Source organism: Tenrec ecaudatus, chromosome 10 (assembly GCF_050624435.1).
Source record: "Tenrec ecaudatus isolate mTenEca1 chromosome 10, mTenEca1.hap1, whole genome shotgun sequence".
Lineage (NCBI taxonomy): Eukaryota > Metazoa > Chordata > Mammalia > Afrosoricida > Tenrecidae > Tenrec > Tenrec ecaudatus.
In genome coordinates this window covers 153,100,096-153,118,956 of record NC_134539.1, presented here as the reverse complement: position 1 = coordinate 153,118,956, position 18,861 = coordinate 153,100,096, and the positions used below count along the sequence as shown (strand labels likewise).

General features: G+C 54.5%; 2 protein-coding genes across 3 annotated transcripts; one reads left to right on the top strand and one right to left on the bottom strand.

The window, feature by feature from the left end:
- Window positions 1–5,814: 5,814 nt before the first annotated feature.
- On the top strand, window positions 5,815–7,644 carry NT5C (5', 3'-nucleotidase, cytosolic). Its single transcript, XM_075562193.1, has 5 exons — window positions 5,815–6,363; window positions 6,673–6,773; window positions 6,868–6,928; window positions 7,042–7,156; window positions 7,253–7,644. The coding sequence occupies exons 1-5, from the start codon at window positions 6,190–6,192 to the stop codon at window positions 7,399–7,401; spliced, it is 600 nt and encodes a 199-aa protein (XP_075418308.1). The 5' UTR covers window positions 5,815–6,189; the 3' UTR covers window positions 7,402–7,644.
- Window positions 7,645–7,937: 293 nt separating this feature from the next.
- ARMC7 (armadillo repeat containing 7) lies at window positions 7,938–16,552 on the bottom strand. Of its 2 annotated transcripts, none has more exons than XM_075562194.1 (3): window positions 16,278–16,552; window positions 16,062–16,205; window positions 7,938–9,224 (listed from the first exon to the last, which is right to left on the bottom strand). In XM_075562194.1, the coding sequence occupies exons 1-3, from the start codon at window positions 16,366–16,368 to the stop codon at window positions 8,881–8,883; spliced, it is 579 nt and encodes a 192-aa protein (XP_075418309.1). In that variant the 5' UTR covers window positions 16,369–16,552; the 3' UTR covers window positions 7,938–8,880. The 2 variants fall into 2 exon arrangements, with proteins under 2 accessions (XP_075418309.1, XP_075418310.1); XM_075562195.1 differs by having other exon boundaries at window positions 8,952–9,224; window positions 16,126–16,205.
- Window positions 16,553–18,861: the final 2,309 nt, after the last annotated feature.

Here is an 18,861-nt window from a genome sequence, read left to right as displayed (position 1 = left end):
GCAGGTGTATAAACAAATGTGAAGAAAGCTGATGGAGCCCAGCTATTGAAAGATATAGCGTCTAGGGCAGGTGTCTTCAAACTGCGGCCCTCAGGCCACATGCAGCCTGCCAAGGGACATTTATCCCGTCTGCCGGGTGTTTTTGCCCTGTTTGTTTTTTCACTTCAAAATAAGATATGTGCAGTGTGCACAGGAATTTGTTCATAGTTTTTTTTTTTAAACTATAGTTCGGTCCTCCAACGGGTCTGAGGGACAGTGAACTGGCCCCCTGTTTTAAAAGTTTGAGGACCCATGGTCTAGTGTATGAAAGACTTGAGGGTGAACAAGCAGCCATCTACCTCAGAAGCAACAAAGCCCACATGGAAGAAGCACACCAGCCTGTGTGATCACGAGGTGCTGAAAGGATCAGTTATCAGGCATCAAAGAACAAAAAATCATATCATTTTGTGCTCATCTCCCTGATACAATCGCTGAAGACAAAGTGCGTGCATAAGCAAATGTGAAGAAAACTGATGGTGCCCAGCTTTCAAAAGATAAAGCGTCTGGGGTCTTAAAGTCTTGAAAGTAAACAAGTGGCCATCTAGCTGAGAAGCAACAAAGCCCACATGGAAGAAGCACACCAGCCTGTGACCATGAGGTGTTGAAGGGATCAGGTATCAAAGAACAAAAACTCAAATCATTGTGAATGAGGAGTGTGGAGTGGGGACCCAAAGCCTGACTGTAGGCAATTGATCATCCCCTTATGGAAGGGTATGGGGAGGAGATGAGCCAGTCAGGGTGCAGTGTAGCAACGATGACACATACAACTTTCCTCTAGTTCCTCCTCCCCCACTATCATGATCCCAATTCCACCTTACAAATCTGGCTGGACCAGAGAATGTACACTGGTACAGGTAGGAACCGGGAATCCAGGACAGATGATCCCTTCAGGACCATTGGTGAGAGTGGTGATACCCGGAGGGTGGAGGGAGGGTGGGGTGGAAAGGGGGAGCTGATTACAAGGATCTACATATAACCTCCTTCCTGGGGGACGGACAACAGAAAAGTGGGTGAAAGGAGATGGATAGTGTAAGATATGACAATTTATGAATTATCAAGGGTTCATGAGGGAGGGAGGGGGGAAATGAGCTGATGCCAGGGGCTTAAGTGGAGAGCAAATGTTTTGAGACTGATGAGGGCAATGAATGCACAAATGTGCTTTACACAATGGATGTACATATGGATTGTGATAAGAGTTGTATGAGCCCCAATAAAATGACTTAAAAAAGGGCTGTCACAGGACAACAGTGCGATGAACTATGACAACCCCAATACCAGGATAACTAGAGCAGTGGTTCTCAACCTGTGGGTCGAGACCCCTTTGGGGGTCGAAAGATGCTTTCACAGGGGTCACCCGATTCTTCACAGTCGCAAAATGACAGTGAGGAAGGAGCAACGGAAATAATGTTATGGTTGGGGGTCACCACCACATAAGGCATCGTATGACAGGGTCCCAGTGTTTGGAAGGTGGAGGACCACTGACCTCGAGGCTGCCCAGCTCCCTGCTGCTGCTGCTGCTGCAGTGGTTTCTGGGACGTGTTTGCTGAAGGCTGTTTGGCCTTCCCAGTGAGAAAGCTTCTACAGGCAAACCGAGAAAGTGAGCCAATTGTCTTCCTTGGCTGCTGCTGTGCATTCCCTGATGCTCATCTGTCACGCTGTCCTGGGTAGAGGGGGAGGGAAACAGGGAACAAAACCATCAAAGAGAGGGGCTTATGGTTTGCAAAGACACTGGGGAACCCCCAGACGCTGTGCAGGTCGGGAATCCCGGTAGCTCAGTTTTCTCCCAAGGGGAACAGAAACTGGAGGGCGGTAGCTACCCTATATACTGATCAACGCTGTGCCTTGCACCATGGCCGAAGAAGTGCAGAAGGCTTAGGAATGAGAGATGGACAATGGACACACAGGAAGTGGGATCCGTGGTCTTACATCGTGGGGGTTGCAATCAATGACCAGAAGCAAAGTGTGTATGGATTGTTGAGTGGAAAACTGCTGTGCTCGGTAAACCTTTACCCAAGACACACAAAAAGATGAACAACAAACCCACATGGAAATACCAAAAACCAAAGGTAAAGGCGTTCTGTGGGTCCTCTTGGTTCTGCCAGAGGACCAGGATCTATTTGTACAACATGCTTAGGCCACGCAGCAACATGTTTAAGGCATGCGGATGGCAGGGCCCATCAGTGCTCAGCGGCTATTGGGAAAGGAGGCATTGAATCCATGCGCCACGTGGGAGAGAGAGGTGGCTGGAGACCCTGTGGTCACACAATCCAGTGGGGCAGGTCGGCCCTGTCCTATGGGGTCACAGAGTAGGAACGGACTCAATGTCAATGTGACGTTTCCTGAAGGGTGTTCGACTTTCCAGTTCACCAAGAACCCACTGCCATTGAGTCACTGCTGACTCAGCAATCCCTGTGGGTAACTGTGGACAGTCAGAAAGCCCAGGCTTTCTCCTGAGGAGCTGCGGATCACAGGCCAACTCGTAACCACTAAGCTACCAGGGCTCCTTTATTTTCCAGTTAGAAGGCTTAAAAGGATAAAGTATATAAAAGAGAAATCGAGACACTTGGTCGTCCCCCCCTATCATATGACACAGGGTACGTGGTGACTACATTTGGAGCTCAGCTGCTTAGAGGTGATCTCCCTCAGGGGATCAGCCATCAGATCCTATGTCTGTCTGCCCCACCCTAGCTGGGGCCAACTCCCTGCTGATAAGGATAGTGGATTGTTTCCCTGAAGGAGAGCCCAGGGACAAGGTCAAGCCAACTCTAGGAGGACCAAGGTTAGGCTGCAGTCCTGAATCTAGGATCCGCCCATCTTGTCCCATGTGTACCCCTAGTCACCCCCCTTCCTGTTGCATGTATGCCTGTTGGACAGACCCTTCTGGTTATAGATGTGGTTGGCTGTAGTCAGGGGCGCTTGCACACCCCTAAGTACCTATAAGCAGAGAAGGCAGAATGAAGGGGCCCCAGGCCTCGAGGGTGTAAAGTCCAGGACAGGCAGGGCCCTGTGTTAGCCTGCGTTGCCTAGAGAAGCAGAACCAGTGATAGTATAAAACACATAGAAGAAAAAAAATGTATCTTTAATATATATGTGAAATAACTTTTTATCAAGATGTAACTTTATATCAAGCCAGCCAGCCCAGTCACATTCAAGTCCATGTGGCCAATGCTGGCCGGGGCCTCTACTGAGGCGGGTGGCTGCAGGCCGATGATGCAGAAAGGTGAGGTGGGGTGCAGTCAGTCACGTGGACCCAAGGTCAGTGGAAACGTGGCAGGGTGTTGACCGCTTTCCAGTGGGCCCCACGACCCTGGCCCACATCAGGGCCCCCCTGGGCGGCAGGCGGACAGAGTCCCAGCAAAAACACAAAAACGGAAGGGAAAAGGGGCGGAGAGCGGCCCCGCCTCCAAGGAGGCGCCTCAGGCGGCCACCTGTTGGAGACCCATTGGATCGGTGGGGACTCCGCCCCTCCGAGTTCCCGCAGGGTCAGGTGGACAAAGTCTAACTGCCACCAGGCCCTGTGGGGTTCGGGAGCCCTTACTTGTTAGTGAGGCGCCCTGATGGGGGAGTGCACTAAGCAGCGGGGGAGAGCTGGGCTGTCTGCTCCCTGGAAGCTCCACAGGCTCAGAAGCCTGCTGGGGGCACTTCTACTTGGTCCTGTGGGGTGGCCAGGAGCTGACTATTAACTCCATGGCAGCGGGTGGACCAGCAGTTACCAACCTTCCTGATGTCGCGGCCCTTAATACAGTGCCTTATGTGGTGGTGACCCCCCCAGCCATAACATTATTTTTGTTGCTACTTCACCACTATCATTTTGCTACTGTTATGAATCGGGCAACCCTTGTGAAAGGGTTGTTCACCACCAAAGGGGTCTTGACCCACAGGTTGAGAACCACTGGGATGGATGGTAACTTGTGCTTTAAGGTCCCCCAATGGGGCAAAGACATCTTTAAAAGCCTAAGGTGAGCCTGATCTGAGCCAGGGTATGCTCATAGGTCATGTGAAAGTGGGACAAGCAACAAGGAGGGCCCGAAGGGACTGGTAGTGACACAATCTGGTGCCAACTTGAGACTATTAAGAGCGAAAGGGTGGAGTTTAGTCTGTCAATCAGGTCGCTGCTTGATGACCTCATTTGGAGAGTCTATGGAGATAAATAGCTCACTGGAGGCAGGGCACACACACTCTCTGCTTGGTATTCCTGATGACAAGACACACGGACCTGTGCGAGATCCTTGGAGCTGGCGGAGCCATGTGGAGACCCACGTCAGTGCTGAGATGCTTCTACCGCCACTGGATCCACAAGACTCCCCACCCCCTGGCTTGCGATCTTCCTGCATTCGGTGTCATTGCATGTGTTTCGTGAGTCTGAAGAGGACTTTATAGACTGGTATCTGTCATATGGACCGTCAGACTTAGGGACTTGATCTGGACTGGGTTGGGCTGTTTCCTCAATATGCAATTGCTTCTGTATCGAAAGCTCTGTCTTACACACATGAGTGTCTGTGACTTTGTTTCTCTAGTCCACCCAGACTAGCACAAGGACAGACAAATCTGTCTCAGAAGTACAGCCAGAAGGCTCCTTAGAAGAAAGAATGATTTGACCCCGTCTCACAAGCTTCCACTGTGTCCTCAGGAGAGACCAGTGCCCGGAGAAGGCCATCATGCTCAGTGGTGAGTCAGCATAAAGGGAGAGTATCCTCACTGAGAGGGGCGGACACAGTGGCTTACGCACCACAAGCGTGAGGGTGTCCCAGGACCCGGCAGGCTTTTGTCCTATGGAGCTCAGGGTCGCCATGAGTTGGAAACGATAAACAACACTGAGATGGCACTGAAAGTGCTCCATTGTCTACACCAAGAAAATTGGAAGACAAGCTACCTGGCCAACTGATGGGAAAACATTCATATTTTGTGCCCTTTCCAAAGGAAGGTGACTTAACAGACGCAGAAATAATGAAAATAAAAAGAAATAATCACACAGTATCAGTAATAGCACATGCAAGTAGAATTTTGTTGAAGATGATTCAAAACTGCCACAGCAGAACATCGGGAGGGAACTGGCAGAAGTTCAAGCCAGACTCAGAAGAGGCCATGGGATGAGGAATTATCTGGCTGGAACACCTGAGGCTGGCGGCACAGTCGTTATGTGTTGGTTGCAAGGTCAGTAGTTCAAAACCACTAGCTACTCTGCAGGAGAAAGGTGAGGCTTTTTATCCCTATGAAGAGAGTTACTTGGCTCCAGATCCAATGCTCATGGAAGCAGCAGTGAGGAGTGTAAATGAAGAGTAGGCACTGGATGAACAGGCTGCAAAAAAACTCTGTAAACTGTGAATGAGGAGCAAAGGGCTGACCTTCAGGATGAGGTGAGCCTCGCATGCATGCATGCATGCATGCGTGGGAAGGCTGGCCGATCACTAAGAGAGACAGAGAAGAAAAGGTACAATTGAGAATGCAGAGGGTGATCTGATCAGTAAGCCCTCACCTAATTCTCAAGCAAAAGAAGAAAGTACCGCCTGCCGGAAGCAGTAGCTGCGGTCTTGGAAGAAGTACCATTGAAGCGCCCCTTAGAGATGGGGCTGCAGACCGACCAGTGACTGCAATAAGCAGCCCGGACAGAGAGACGACCTTGAGGCTGGCTGGGCACAGCCGCTCTGTTCTGAGTCAGAAGTGCCTGCAGGGCGGGGACACACAGACCTAGATCGAGGTCTGGCGGACCTGCTTCACTTAGGCGTCAAGCCCAGGTCCATCCGGCTGGCCCCGGTCTAGGCTCTCAGGACACAAGCCAGCACCCGCGGGGTTCCGGGCCCCAGGCTGCCACGTGGTCCTCTTGCAGAACCGATTGGTTTCGCCATGGTGGGGTGCTTCCACCAGGCCCTTTCCCTTAGGCTCACAGGCCAGAGAAGCCCAAGGAGAAGCAACCTGCAACACGCGGATCTGCACCCGCTTGGCAGTACCAGGCTGGGTTTGGGTGCTCACTTGAAGGCAGGCCTGCTTCCCGTTGTCCATTAGCCCTGTGTCCGGCTGTCCGGTACCGGCGCGCCGCACGCGGGGGAGCCGGGGTCCCGCAGCGAGCGGGGAGGGGAGGGGAGGGCCGGCCCTTCCGCGGCGACTCCGGAAGCCCCTCCACCTGGCCCCGCCCCGCCCGGCTCCGAGGCGATGGCGCGCGCCGTGCGGGTGCTGGTGGACATGGACGGGGTGCTGGCCGACTTTGAGGGCGGCCTCCTGCGGGGCTTCCGCAGCCGCTTCCCCGCCGAGCCGTTCGTGCCGCTGGAGGAGCGCCGCGGCTTCCTGGCCCGGGAGCAGTACCGCCGCCTGCGGCCCGACCTGGCGGTAGGAGGGGGCCGCGCAGGCCCAACACCCATCGCGCCCGCGAGCTCGGATCCCCCCCTGTAACCTCACCGCGCCCCTGGAGCTCCCACCCACCCCAGGACCCCCACCGAAACACGGGCCCCTTGACCCCACCGTGTCCCCGGGAAGCTGGATCCCCGAGCCTTCCAGAACTGTACCCCGCTCCCCTTGGGCAGCCCGACCATGCGCCGACCTGTTTGAAATGAACAGCGCGTTCACAGGTTCCCTCCACCCCCAAGGAAGCTCGGGGTGGCCCCTTCCCGCCGGACGCTGACCGGGTGTGTCTTCCAGGACAAGGTGGCCAGTGTGTACGAGGCCCCGGGCTTTTTCCTGGACTTAGAGCCCATCCCCGGGGCCCTGGAAGCCATGCGCGAGATGAACTCCATGGAGGAGTAAGGGGAAGCCGGAGGTGGGGGCAGGGTGTGTGTGGGGTTAGGGGGGACAAGTCCCTCCGCCTTACGCTGTGCCCCTCCCCCTCCTCTCCAGCATCCAGGTCTTCATCTGCACCAGCCCCCTGTTGAAGTACCAGCACTGTGTGGCTGAGAAGGTGTGGTGTCTCCTGGCACCTCCTGACCTGGGCAAGGCAGCTAGGAAGGGACCAGCCAGAGAGGGTGCAGCCCCCACTCCTGGCTGGTCCCTGACAGTTTCTACTTCCTGCAGTACCACTGGGTGGAGAAGCACCTGGGCCCCCAGTTTGTGGAACGCATCATCCTGACGAGGGACAAGACCCTGGTCGTGGGGGACCTGCTCATTGATGACAAGGAGACCATCCAAGGTGGGAACCTTGCCCTGGGTGGCTCCCTCCCCGTCATGTGGATTAGGGAGCTGGTGGCATGGAGCTGATCCGCTTATGGGCTCCTGCCTCTCCCAGGCCAAGAGGAGACCCCAAGCTGGGAGCACATCTTGTTCACCTGCTGCCACAACCAGCACCTGGCCCTGCCCCCCACAAGGAGACGGCTGCTCTCCTGGAGTGACAACTGGAGGGGCATCATAGATGCCAAACGGGGTGCTCTGCTGTGAGGACGCACCGAGGGACCCCCGCAGTGGACAGTGGCAAAGGGATGCTCAGACAGGCCAGGGGAGAGTCCCAGCAGGGTTGAGACACTGGACGCAGTGGACAGAGCAGCCCCTTGGTCCCTCCCACCTGTGCGAGACATGCGAGGTGACTGAAGCCCAGGAAGGGTACTAGGAGCCCTGGGACTCTGGTCAGGAATTTTAAATAATAAAGGCCTCTGGCTCCCTCTGGTTTCTTAGGGTCTTTCTTTACTGCGGAAAGCAGCGCAGGTGTGTATGGGACGAGGCTTGATGGGCCTCCCTAGCCCAGTGACCTGGCCTTGGCCACTCCCACTAGGATGCCATCTTCCTTCTGGAGTTAGCTGTAGCTACAGGTAGTCCAAGCAGGGTGTGGCTCTAACAAGGAGTTCTGGGGGAGCCTTGGGGAGAGGCCCTCGAGTCTGCAGCTTGCTCCTGGGTGGCCTGGGCATTTATGGTCCATCTTCATCTGCTGTTGTGTAGTTAAAGCGTCACATCACTGCATGAGCACGACAGAGTCTGAGTGAGGACTCACATATATTTTTATTTTCTTAGTTCAAGGACTGTTGGCCTTTAGGAGTGTTTTCCGGTTGAGTCTGATGGGGAGCTAAGCCTTGGCTCCAAAGTCTATTGTTGGTGTCCTTGGGGACTTTGTTGCTCTGCTCCCCTTGCTGTTCTTTTGCACGCCCGTAGTGTTTCGCCTCCGTGTGGTGGGGTCAGGTCGGGCGCAGTTCCCACACTGAAGAGCCACGTTTCCTTTGTGGCAACACACACAGTGTACAATCCATCCGTCTTCCCTTTTCTTGGCCATCTTAGGGCCCAACCTTAAGGGATTGCATTAAGGGGGTTCCGAAACCCCCATTACTCCTAGCCACAACTCTCCGTGCCGTCCCACACTCGATGATCAACAGTGGGCACAGTGGGTGGGGAGTAAGCGGAGAAGAGGTTGCTTTGGGTTTGGTGCCTTCACCCTGAAATGTCACTTTTGTGGCCTTGACCGTCACTGGGTTGACAGCCTGATCCCGTCCCTAAACCAAACTCATTGCCATCGAGGTGAAGCCAACTCACAGCGGCCCTGTAGGACAGGGTAGAACTGCCGGCCCCTGTGGGTTTCTGAGACTAACTCTACGGGAATAGAAAGTCCCATCTTTCTCCCAGTGGTTTTGAACTGCTGACCTTGCTGTTAGCAGCCCAGCAGTAACCCAACATTGTCTGGGTGACGCCCAGTTTACTCCAGTGGAGCCCTTGGTTCCACCTGGTTCTTACACGCACGAGGCGCTACTAGCCAAGAGCCTGCAGGGGAGTGCGGTGGCATGAGTGCCAGCCCGTGGAATGGCACCTTCCCCTCTTCCTCACAGAGAACACCTGTCCTGTCCTGTCCACCTGAGCTGTGGTCAGGCTCGCGCTGGTCTGGGAGGCCATGTCCACTCCCTTCTCGAGTCCCACCAGGGTCTGGGCCCTGGGATGTCAGTCCTTGGGCAGTGGGATGCCCAGGGCAGAGTGCGCCCCAGCGTGGCGGGCCTCAGCCACCTGGCCGGGGGAGCACACGTCTTCCAGGAAGACCTGGGCCAGATTGCGGAGCCGCGTGCTACTCGAGAGGGAGAAGCGCAGCAGGCACTGGACCACGGGCTGGGCGGTCAGCTCGGGGTGGCGGCCGCGGCCCGGCGGGCTCAGGTAGATGAGGGTGGTGACGGCCGACAGCACGGTCTCCTCTCGAGGGCTGGACAGGCAGTTGATGATGAGCGGGAGGCCCCCCGTCTGCAGGACGTGCGTCCGGTTGGCTCTGTCCACGCACAGGTTACACAGGCCACCTGGGGGCGACGGGGCGAGTTGGAGGACCCCTCCCGGGCTGCCTCCCACCCCCCTCCCTCCTTGCCTATTGCCCCTCAATCCCCGAGGGTCCGAACCAAACCCGCTGCCAGAGGGCAGGACAAAGAGGAGCGGGAGCGCAAAGTTAGACTGTTGTTGGGTGCAGTCTGGTCTGCAGTCTCGGTCAGGAAAGAACTAACTGCTCCCAGGACTTCTGAGGATGCCAATCTGTTCAGGAAGCGCAGTCTCACCTCTCTCCCTCAGCTGGGCTTGAATCTCTCACCTTGTCATGGGCGGTAAGGGATGGGCTGTCCACAGTCCACTCTGGTCCCGGGTCCCCCTCACACAAGCCCTCTGTTTGGGGCCCACCCCTCACGGCCTCTACACACCGTCCTCCTGGGTTGGGGGCTGTGGCCCTGGCTCTCTCCTGCCCTGGGAGGCGCCCTCCTTTTGAAGGGCAGCTCCTTCCTCAGAACCTCCGGAGCTGGGGAGGGTGGCCTCCCCTGGACACATGATGACCCCTCCCCAGCAAGCATCACGACCCCCCCAGCCTAGTGGGAGACACTGAGGCTGTGAGAGGCTGGATGAAGGGCCGCCCTCCGCCACTCCTGGGGGGCAGTCCACACGAGTGCTCCCCAGGGCTGATGCCCTCTCTGGGAAGATGCCATGGTGAGGTGAGGTGTCTGGGTGGGGCTGCTGACCAGATGCCATCAGCTTCAGGTTGGAGGCCCCTGCACATACCCTGCCACTCCCCAAACCCCCAGTTCAGAGGTCTGGCAGGCCCACAGGAAGGACCCAGCCCACCCCTCACCCCCAGCCCAGACTCCGGACTGCCTGGCCTGTCTTAAAGCCTCTCGGGTGGAAAGGGGACAGCCAGGAGGGTGATGATCTGGCCACTTTGGGCTTTTCCTTCCCGGAAGCAGTCTGAAGGGGAGGCCCTGCCACAGCAAACTGTCCCCAGTGAAAGCACACGCCTGGACTGGCTGAGGGACGGGCTCTGACACAGACTGAGGCAACAGCGGGGCCGCTCCAGATGCCAGGGGGTCATGAAGGAACCCCCCGGAAGCAGCAAGGGCGGGGCCGCAGTGCCACCTGGGAGGAGACAGCATGGGTGGTGACCTCGGGTGAAAGAGCAAGTGGCCCTTGGAGCTGGTGGAGGCACCTGGTCAAGGAGGGTTGTCTAGGGGTTAAACAAGGTCTCCCTGGCAAGTGGGCCCAGTCAGCCCTTGACAGGTGGTCCAAGACAGGATGACCCCTAAGACTCACCCACCCGCCCCGGGGGCTGGCACAGCCCAGGGTCCAAACATCCATTTGAGATTTGTTCAACCTGAGCATCTAGGAAAAGGTGCCTTCTGAAATGTCCACACAGGGGGCAAAGGCCTGCTGGGGGAGCCCCTGCCCGACAGAGCAGGGAGGGCAACAGAGCCGCGAGCGTTCTGATGGGCAGATGGACCCATGAGGACATGCTACTCAGCTTTCCCATCAGCCTGTCCATCTATAGATGGACAGAGACCATTACAGCAAGAGGAAAACAGACCCCCGACCCCCCACTGCATTTTCATTGCGACTCACAGCAGAACTGCCCCTTTGGGCTGCCAAGGCTGTTAGCCTTTCCCACCCGGAGCTGCTGGTGGGCTGGAACCACCGACCTCTGAGTAAGCAGCTGTGGTAATCACCTAATCCAGTGTCAATTTAAGGATGAAGAGTGTAGGGGTGGAGTCTAGGCTGTCAATCTGGAGATAGCCAATGAGACAGCTGTGGGCATGGCCTTCCCCCTGAGAATTCTGGGAAATCTGGTACTTCCTCCTTGGAGGTGGAAGACACCTCTCTGACACTCCCTGGGAAACATTGCAGAAGACAAGGTACACGGACCCACCCTGATGCAGAGACCCCTGCCAGTGCTGAGATGCTTCCAACGCCACTGGATCCAAAGACTTTACACCCACTGGCCTGTGATCTACATTCAGAGTCATGGCATGTGTTTCTTGAGTCTCAAGAGGACTTTATAGACTGGTATCAGACATATGGGCTAATATTGGACTTATGGACTTGATCTGGACTGGCCTGGAATGCTTTCTCAATGTTCAATTGCTCTTATGTAAAAACCCCTTTCTTATACACATATGTGTGTGTGCGGATTTGCTTTTCTCCCTCGTCTACCCAGACTAACACAGCAGCCTGCTGTTTTAGCCACTCTCCCACCAGGGCTCTTGGGGAGAGAACCATGTGATTAGAACACCTAGCTCACCGGCACCCAGTAGCAGGCTGATGTTAACTGGCTTGTAACGATTCCTGCACACCCTCCTTTGTCCTGCTCATTCCACTCCCTGCAAACTGTTGGGGGGAGGGGCGAGGCCGGCCCAGGGGGCACGAGGAAGTGGAGTTTAAGGATAAAGCAAATGTTGGTGCCGCTATCACGGAGGCCAACCATTTGCAACCAGAACCCCCGACCTGTCCCTCTGGAGGGTCTTTCCCTGCAAAGGCGAGCAGCTTCTTAATAATTTCATAAAAGGGTTTTGTCTTTCCAATGAATTTATTTGCCACTGTGCCTCTGCCATCTCTCCTTGACTTGAAGGAAGCGGTTCTCCCATCATCTCAATTCTACCCCTACATTCACAACTACTCACTGCCACTGACTCAGCTGACAAGCCAGAACTGCCCCTGCCGGTTTCCAAGACTACAATGTTACCAGAGGAGAGCTACTGGTGGATTCCAACAGCTGACCTTGACCTTGTGGCTAGCAGCCCAACAAATAACCCACGATATCACCAGGACTCCTCCTACACACAACAGAACCTGACTATATATTTTTAACTCACGTATATACTCGTGTATAAGCCGAGTTTTCCAGCACATTTTATATTCCGGTTGCCTTATACGGTAAATATTATGCCGCGCCGCTCAGCCTGTGTCAGGATTTACAGAGATGAGACCATTCCTAAGTATTAGCAGTGTTTAGGGGTCATGGAGGGTGTACCCCCTGTCCAATTTCACAGTGTCTAGAAGCGATACGGGGGTGCCAGCCTCTGAAGCGGACTCACGCCAAAGCAGCGTGGCTGGTTCAGTTTGCTTGGTATCTTGAGCGCCACCACCACCTGGTGGACGCAACGTGTATCGCAGGCCACGGAACAAAGGAGAGTTATTAATTGTCAAGTCTGGGAGCCCAGCTACTTGAACCCTATTTGAGTAACAAAATCGCCCAGAAAGTGAAAGTCACATCAAGCAGGAGATGGGGGACCACGAGTGTGTGCTGGGAATGTGAAATCATCAGATCCTTCAGTGGGGCTGTGGGTATGTTGGCGGGGGTGTGGGGCAGACGTGGGTTGAAGTCCCACACAGAATGCCCGCTGGGACCACTGAGGGAACTGACTGGGGCCTCACAGAGCTAGGGCTCTTGGGCTCGGACAGGAAAAGGAGCCTCAGAACAGCTCAGAAGACCGGCCGGGACTGTGGTGGGCAGACAGAAACCTGTGTTCTGACGGCGCCGGTTTCCCCACCAGAACGAGGGGCGTGGACTGGGCCCCTCTTTAGCTTTCATAGTCCACAGGCTGAGGAATCAGGGGCACCTGTAGGGACAAGAACGTGAGCAAGAGCAGCAGCTCTGGGTTCAAGGGAGAGGTCGGGCCCTCACCAGAGGAAATCTTAGAGACTCGTAAGCAGTTAATCTCTCAACTGCTAACCAAAGGGTGGGCAGTTCAAACCCACCTGGTGGCTGTCCGGAAAAAGACCTGGTGATCTCCTGTAACAATGACTCAAAACTCCCTGCCGCCGTGGCCGAGCTGATGCCGGCTCATAGCGACCCTACAGGGCGGACCCTACATAGGACAGGGCAGAACTGTTCAGGCAGTTTCTGAGACTGCAACTCTATGGGAGCAGAAAGCCCTGTCTTCTCCCTTGGCGCGGCTTGGGGTTTTGAATGGCAGACTTTTCCAATCACAGCCCCATTGGTAACCACCACAGCACCAGGGTTCCTATGACAGCCCGGGAAAATGGATGGGGCCTTTCTACTCTGTCACAAGGGATCCCCACGAGTCAAAGTCAATGACGTCGATGTGAAGTGGCATCTTCTGGTGGTGACAGAGCATCTCTCTTTCAAACTAAACTTGGAGAAAGAGGGTCTTTATTTGAAAACTTTTTCTCTTAAAAAAAAGTGGCAAGGTGCGGCTTCAATAGCTCAATACCCTGAGTTGGTTGCAGAACCCGCCCGCAAGCTTCTCAATAAAGCCTGCTTCTAAAACTCCGCTAAAAAAAAAAAAAGGCAAATAATAATAAGAGGATAAAATGCGTCATTTTAACCACTAAAGAAAAAGGGGGGAAATAATTACAGCTTAGGAAACTCCGGAGCAGTTCCACTGTCCCATGATATTGCCGGGTCCCAACTACACTCAGGGACAAGGACATCGGCAATGCTGAGCACAGCAACATGCTTCGCATAAGCAACCATCCAGAGGGGCAGGGATGAGGGAGCACCCGGAGACCAGGGCAACTAGGGGTCCTGCCAGGACCAGCTTGAGAGGGCCTCACCCTGCAGAGGCCATCCGCACCCGTGACACCTGGAACTCCGGGCCCTAGACCTAATCCGCAGCAGCTGAGTCTCCTGCCTGGCTCCTGACGCAGGTTATGGGCTCTGAGCCCAAGGACTGGCCAAGGGGCAGCTGTTTTTGATGGGTGAATGGAATTTGGCATCCACCCACATGAAGCTCTTTGGTGAAAGGGGAGGGGGCGAACCCCCAGTTGTACTCCAGCCTACGGCACCTTCACCATAGGGTCTCTCCAAAATCAACCTCCCCACTATGGTGACTTCTAGCATAGTAGGGCTACTTCATCCCACCAAGGCTCGAAATACTGGGACATTACCGAATAACCCGCTTAGTGCCTCTGCTCTACCTCCTAATGCCTGTGCAGTGCCTGCAATCTTAAAAGCTTGCAAGCATTGACCCAAGGCAGGAATCACCCTTCTCTAGTTGCCAGGAGCATCACGGAGTGTCGGGAGCAGAAGGAGGAAATGGATGTGTGTTGCTAACTGCCCCCTGTGCCATGAGACCAGGAGTAGATGGTGCCCGGCTCCCGTCACTGAGCACTTTAGTCAAGGATTCTGTAAAAGAATCTGATCAGAATTTCAAATTCTCATGGACCCCTGACTTTCTGGAAGGAGCCAGGGAGAGTAGATGACCCCTGAAACTATAGCCGTGAGATGAACATTAAACCTTCCACCAAACATATTCCCTGCAGTCTTCTTGAAACCAAACAATATAAAAAAAAACTTTAAAAAAACTCACAATATCAAGTACTCCCTCAATGCAAGAATACTTTGTTCTATTAAATTGGCATTCCATGATGCTCACCTTGCCAACATGATCACTGAAGACAAAGCTGGTGCCTAAGCAAATGTGGTGAAGAAAAATGGAGACCAGCTATCAAAAAATATAGCATCTGGGGTCTTAAAGGCTTGAAGGTAAACAAGCGGCCATCTAGCTGAGAAGCAACAAAGTCTACATGGAAGAAGCACACCAGCCTGTGCAATCGCGAGGTGCCTAAGGGATCAATTATCAGGCATCAAAGAACAAAAAATCATATCACTGTGTGCTCACCTCTCCAATACAATTCCTGAAGATAAATGGTTGCATAAGCACCTGTGGTGAAGAAAGCTGATGGTGCCTAGCTATCAAAAGATATAGTGTCTGGGGTCTTAAAGGCTTGAAGGTAAAGAAACAGCCATCTAACTCAGAAGCAACAAAGCCCACATGGAAGAAGCACACCAGCTTGTGTCGAAGGGATCAGGTATCAGGCATCAAAGAACAAATAATTATATCATTGTGAATGAGGGGGAGTGCGGAGCGGGGACCCAAAGCCCATCTGTAGGCAACTAGACATCCCTTTACGGAAGGGTCATGTGGAGGAGATGAGCCAGTCAGGGTGCAATGTAGCAACAATGAAACATACAACCTTCCTCTAGTTACTAAATGCTTCCCCGCCCCCACTATCATGATCCCAATTCTACCTTACAAATCTGGCTAGACCAGAGGTTGTACAGATAGGAACTGGAAACAGGGAATCCAGGGCGGATGATCCCATCAGGACCAGTGCTGAGAGTGTCGACACCTCGAGGGTGGAGGGAGGGTGGGGTGGAAAAGAACTGATTACAAGGATCTTCATATAACTCCATCACTGGGGGGCAGGCAACAGAAAAGTGGGTGAAGGGAGACGTCAGGCAGTGTAAGATATGACAAAATAATAATTTGTAAATTATCAAGGGTTCATGAGGGAGGGGGGTGGAGAGGGAGGAGGAAAATGAGTTGCTGATACCAGGGGCTTAGGTGGAGAGCAAATGTTTTGAGAATGATGAGGGTAAGGAACGCACAAATGTGCTTTACACAATTGATGTATGGATTGTGGTAAGAGTTGTATGAGCCCCCAATGATTTTTTTTTTTATAAAAGGAAACAATAGTTTAGCTTCCCTAGTAAAAACCATCTGCCTTGAGCATCATTTGAAAAACACGATCCATGCCAGGTGCATCTCGCAAGTGTTGAATCAGTGCGTGCTTTGCCGTGAACATCCTCAACAATAGCATCTATATATATATACACGACTTTCAATCTAATTTCTAGGTTACAGGAAATGAAGGCGCAGCTAGATGACACCATCAAGGGCAACCGGTGAAACAGGGAAGTGGGACATCTTACAGAACTGACCTGAACCCCTCAACACCCCGGGTCCTGACAAAGGTGTGCTCCGGCCGCTGCACAGCTGAGGGGTTGCCCAGCAACAGCTCACTGACAGCTCGCAGACTCGCCGCGCGCCCAGGCGGTGCCGGAGGCCAGCCCTCCCTCGGCTTACCGATGGCAAACTCCACCAGGGTCTCGTTCTCCTCCGACAGGCAATCCAGGAACAGGTCCAGGACCCGCAGCTGCCGCAGATACTGGTAGTTGTTTGGGTCGTAGGCGAAGTTGGCGAGGTTGGCCAGGACTTGCTCCTTGGCGTCTGCGAGGGGAAAGTGGCGTGGGAACCCCGTCCCCGCGGCCCCGGGACCGGCCCCCGGCCCACCGCGCTTACCTTGGCTCTCGGTCTCCTGGAATTCTGTGACGAGCGCCTGCAGGTACCCCAGCCGTCCCATCTGGGGATCTACCTTTGGCTTCTGGGCCATGGCCGGACGGAAGCGGGGTGCCCCAGGCAGCGGGGTGCTGCGCGCGAGGCCGCTGGGACGGGGTGGGGGATGCGGTGGGTGGGTGGGTGGCGGGTCCCAGGGCCCTGTCCCGGCGGAACTCGGAAAACGAAGCGGGAAACGCGTCGGGAACCGCGGGCGCAAAACTAAGCGCGGTGTCCCCGCCCGCGCCGGAAGTCGCGCTGACCCCGCCTCCTGGTGCCGGAAGGGGCGTGGTGAGGGCGGGGCCGCCCCGGGTCTCGATGCGCGTGCGCAGTGCGCTTCCCTTGCGCGCTCGTGCTGCGGCCGGTGCAGGCTGGGAGGCCACTCCGCAAAGTCCTCGCCTGGGCGGGGTCGCCCGACCACCTTTCCTTTCCAGCGCTAGCTGGGTTGGAGGTTCAGGGTGCGTGGGAGGCCGGGGATTGTCAGCTAGACGGGCGGGGTCGCCCGGAAACACCGAGGGACCCCAAGTGCCTCTCTCAGGCCAAGTGCACCGCTCTGGGGCTTTCTGGGCTGTGGTTTTCAGCCCAGTTGCTATTGGACAGCAGATGAGGTTGCAGAAGGAATTCTTCCCTGAGACAGAGCACTGTCTGCCTGTCCCTGGGGTCCGTTAAGGCCATAGGCAAAAAGTTTGAGGTTCTGAATGTTCATGGACCTCCTCCCTCCCTCCGGCCTGTCCACTCTGAAATGTTTTCAGGATATGTGGTGTAGTGGGTTATGCCTTGGGCTGCTAACCAGTAAGCAGTTCAAAACCACCGGTCACTTTTTGGGAGAAAGATGTGGCTTTCTAATTTCATAAAGAGGTAACAGTCTCAAAAAAAAAAAAAAAAAAGAGGTAACAGTCTCGGAAACCCACAGGGGCAGTTCTACCCTGCCCTATTGGTCCAGGATGAGTGAGAATCCACTGGATGTATGGGATACAAAAAGACTACACCAGCTCGGCTCCCCCAAATATATATGTGACTTAGGACACTGCTTGCAACTAATGGTAAATGATTGTCAGGTTATCTCTTGAAGACCCCGGCTATCCAGAGCAAGCAGACTCCATTGTCCCTCCCACAATAGGCAGGGCTCCCTCCCTGCTGTTAGGGACAGTGGGTTGCTCTCCCTGAAAGCTTAGGCTCAATCAAGTCTCCAGCCCGAGGGAAATCAAGGTTAGGCTACCATCATGAATCTAGGGCCCGCCCATCTTGTTACATGTTACCCTTAATCCCTCCTCTTCCTATTGTGAATATACCCCTAGATTGTCCCCCTCCCATTACTGTATAACCTAAAATACAATCCCTTCCTGTGACGTAGGTCTTTACCTGTAATTACAGGGCTTGCATGTCCCCAAAAGATACCTAAGCCTTGGTTAGCAATAAATCGCTCTCTCCAGTTCTCTCCTGATCTGTTCTACCCAGAGAAGCTGAGGTGAGCATGCTACTATGAAACGTGTCTGACTCCTTCATTTTACTCTCTCCGATCGCTCTCACTCTCTAGAACTTTATTACAGTCTTTATATATCTCAACCTTACAGTTGCTCTTACTGAACCAACGATTAGCTGTGGGGGGGCTGGCTAACCCCATATGGATGGCAGTTTGTTTTTCTTTTAGTTTTAACGCATCAAAGCCTGGTGGCTACTAGCCCCCAAAGCACTCACCTCCCCGCAGCAGCCCCCACTTTCCTACTCAAGATGGAGAGGCACACAGAGGCCAGGCATGCCCCTCACTAGGGCATGGGGGATGGGAGCCAGGACAGCCACGTCTTTGTTGCTCTAGCTGCTTGTCACCCAGGTTCCCCCCCCCCGGGGGGGGGGCCTGTGTTAGATGCCATTAAAGTGCTTTGTGTGCAATGGAAGGGAATGCCAGCTACGGCACCCTCCCCAGGGCCATGATCGCTACAGATCAACCCACTGTGGTCCAAAGCCTGATTTTCACCCCTGGCCGCCAGGCCAACTTTCTTCCTAGCCCTTCGGTTGGAAACTGTTGAAAGCAGTCGTGTATGGACCGATGGGTGGATTGGCTGGGAGACAAATCCTGTTTTCCTGTTTACCATCCTGAGAAATCCACCACCGCTAGGTGCCTCCGCCCCCGTTGCCACAGAATTAGAGGTTTCAAATAGAAGACACTTTAACTCATCTGGGCCAGTCCCCTTCTTTTTCAGGGCCTGCCAGTGAGAAATAGATCCCTTCAATTCGCAGGGCACACCGGGTTCCCGAACATGCTCTCTCCCTTGCCTCACTTCACTTCTGCACTACCTCTCTGCGCCATCAGGGGGCACTCATAGCGGGGCCTTGGACGACAGAGGATGACACCTGGGAAGGGAGAAGGGAGGACACACCTTCACACCAGCTGGACTTGTGGCTAAGGAAGGCGGCAGTCGGGTCATGAAAATAAAATGGACTCTCCTGGCCTGAGCGGGTTTTCCTGTGGAGCCTAGCAGGGTCTGACTCAATAAACAAGCTCCTGGGTGAGGGCAGCCCCTGAGGTGGGAGAAGGCAGTGGGAGGGGGGG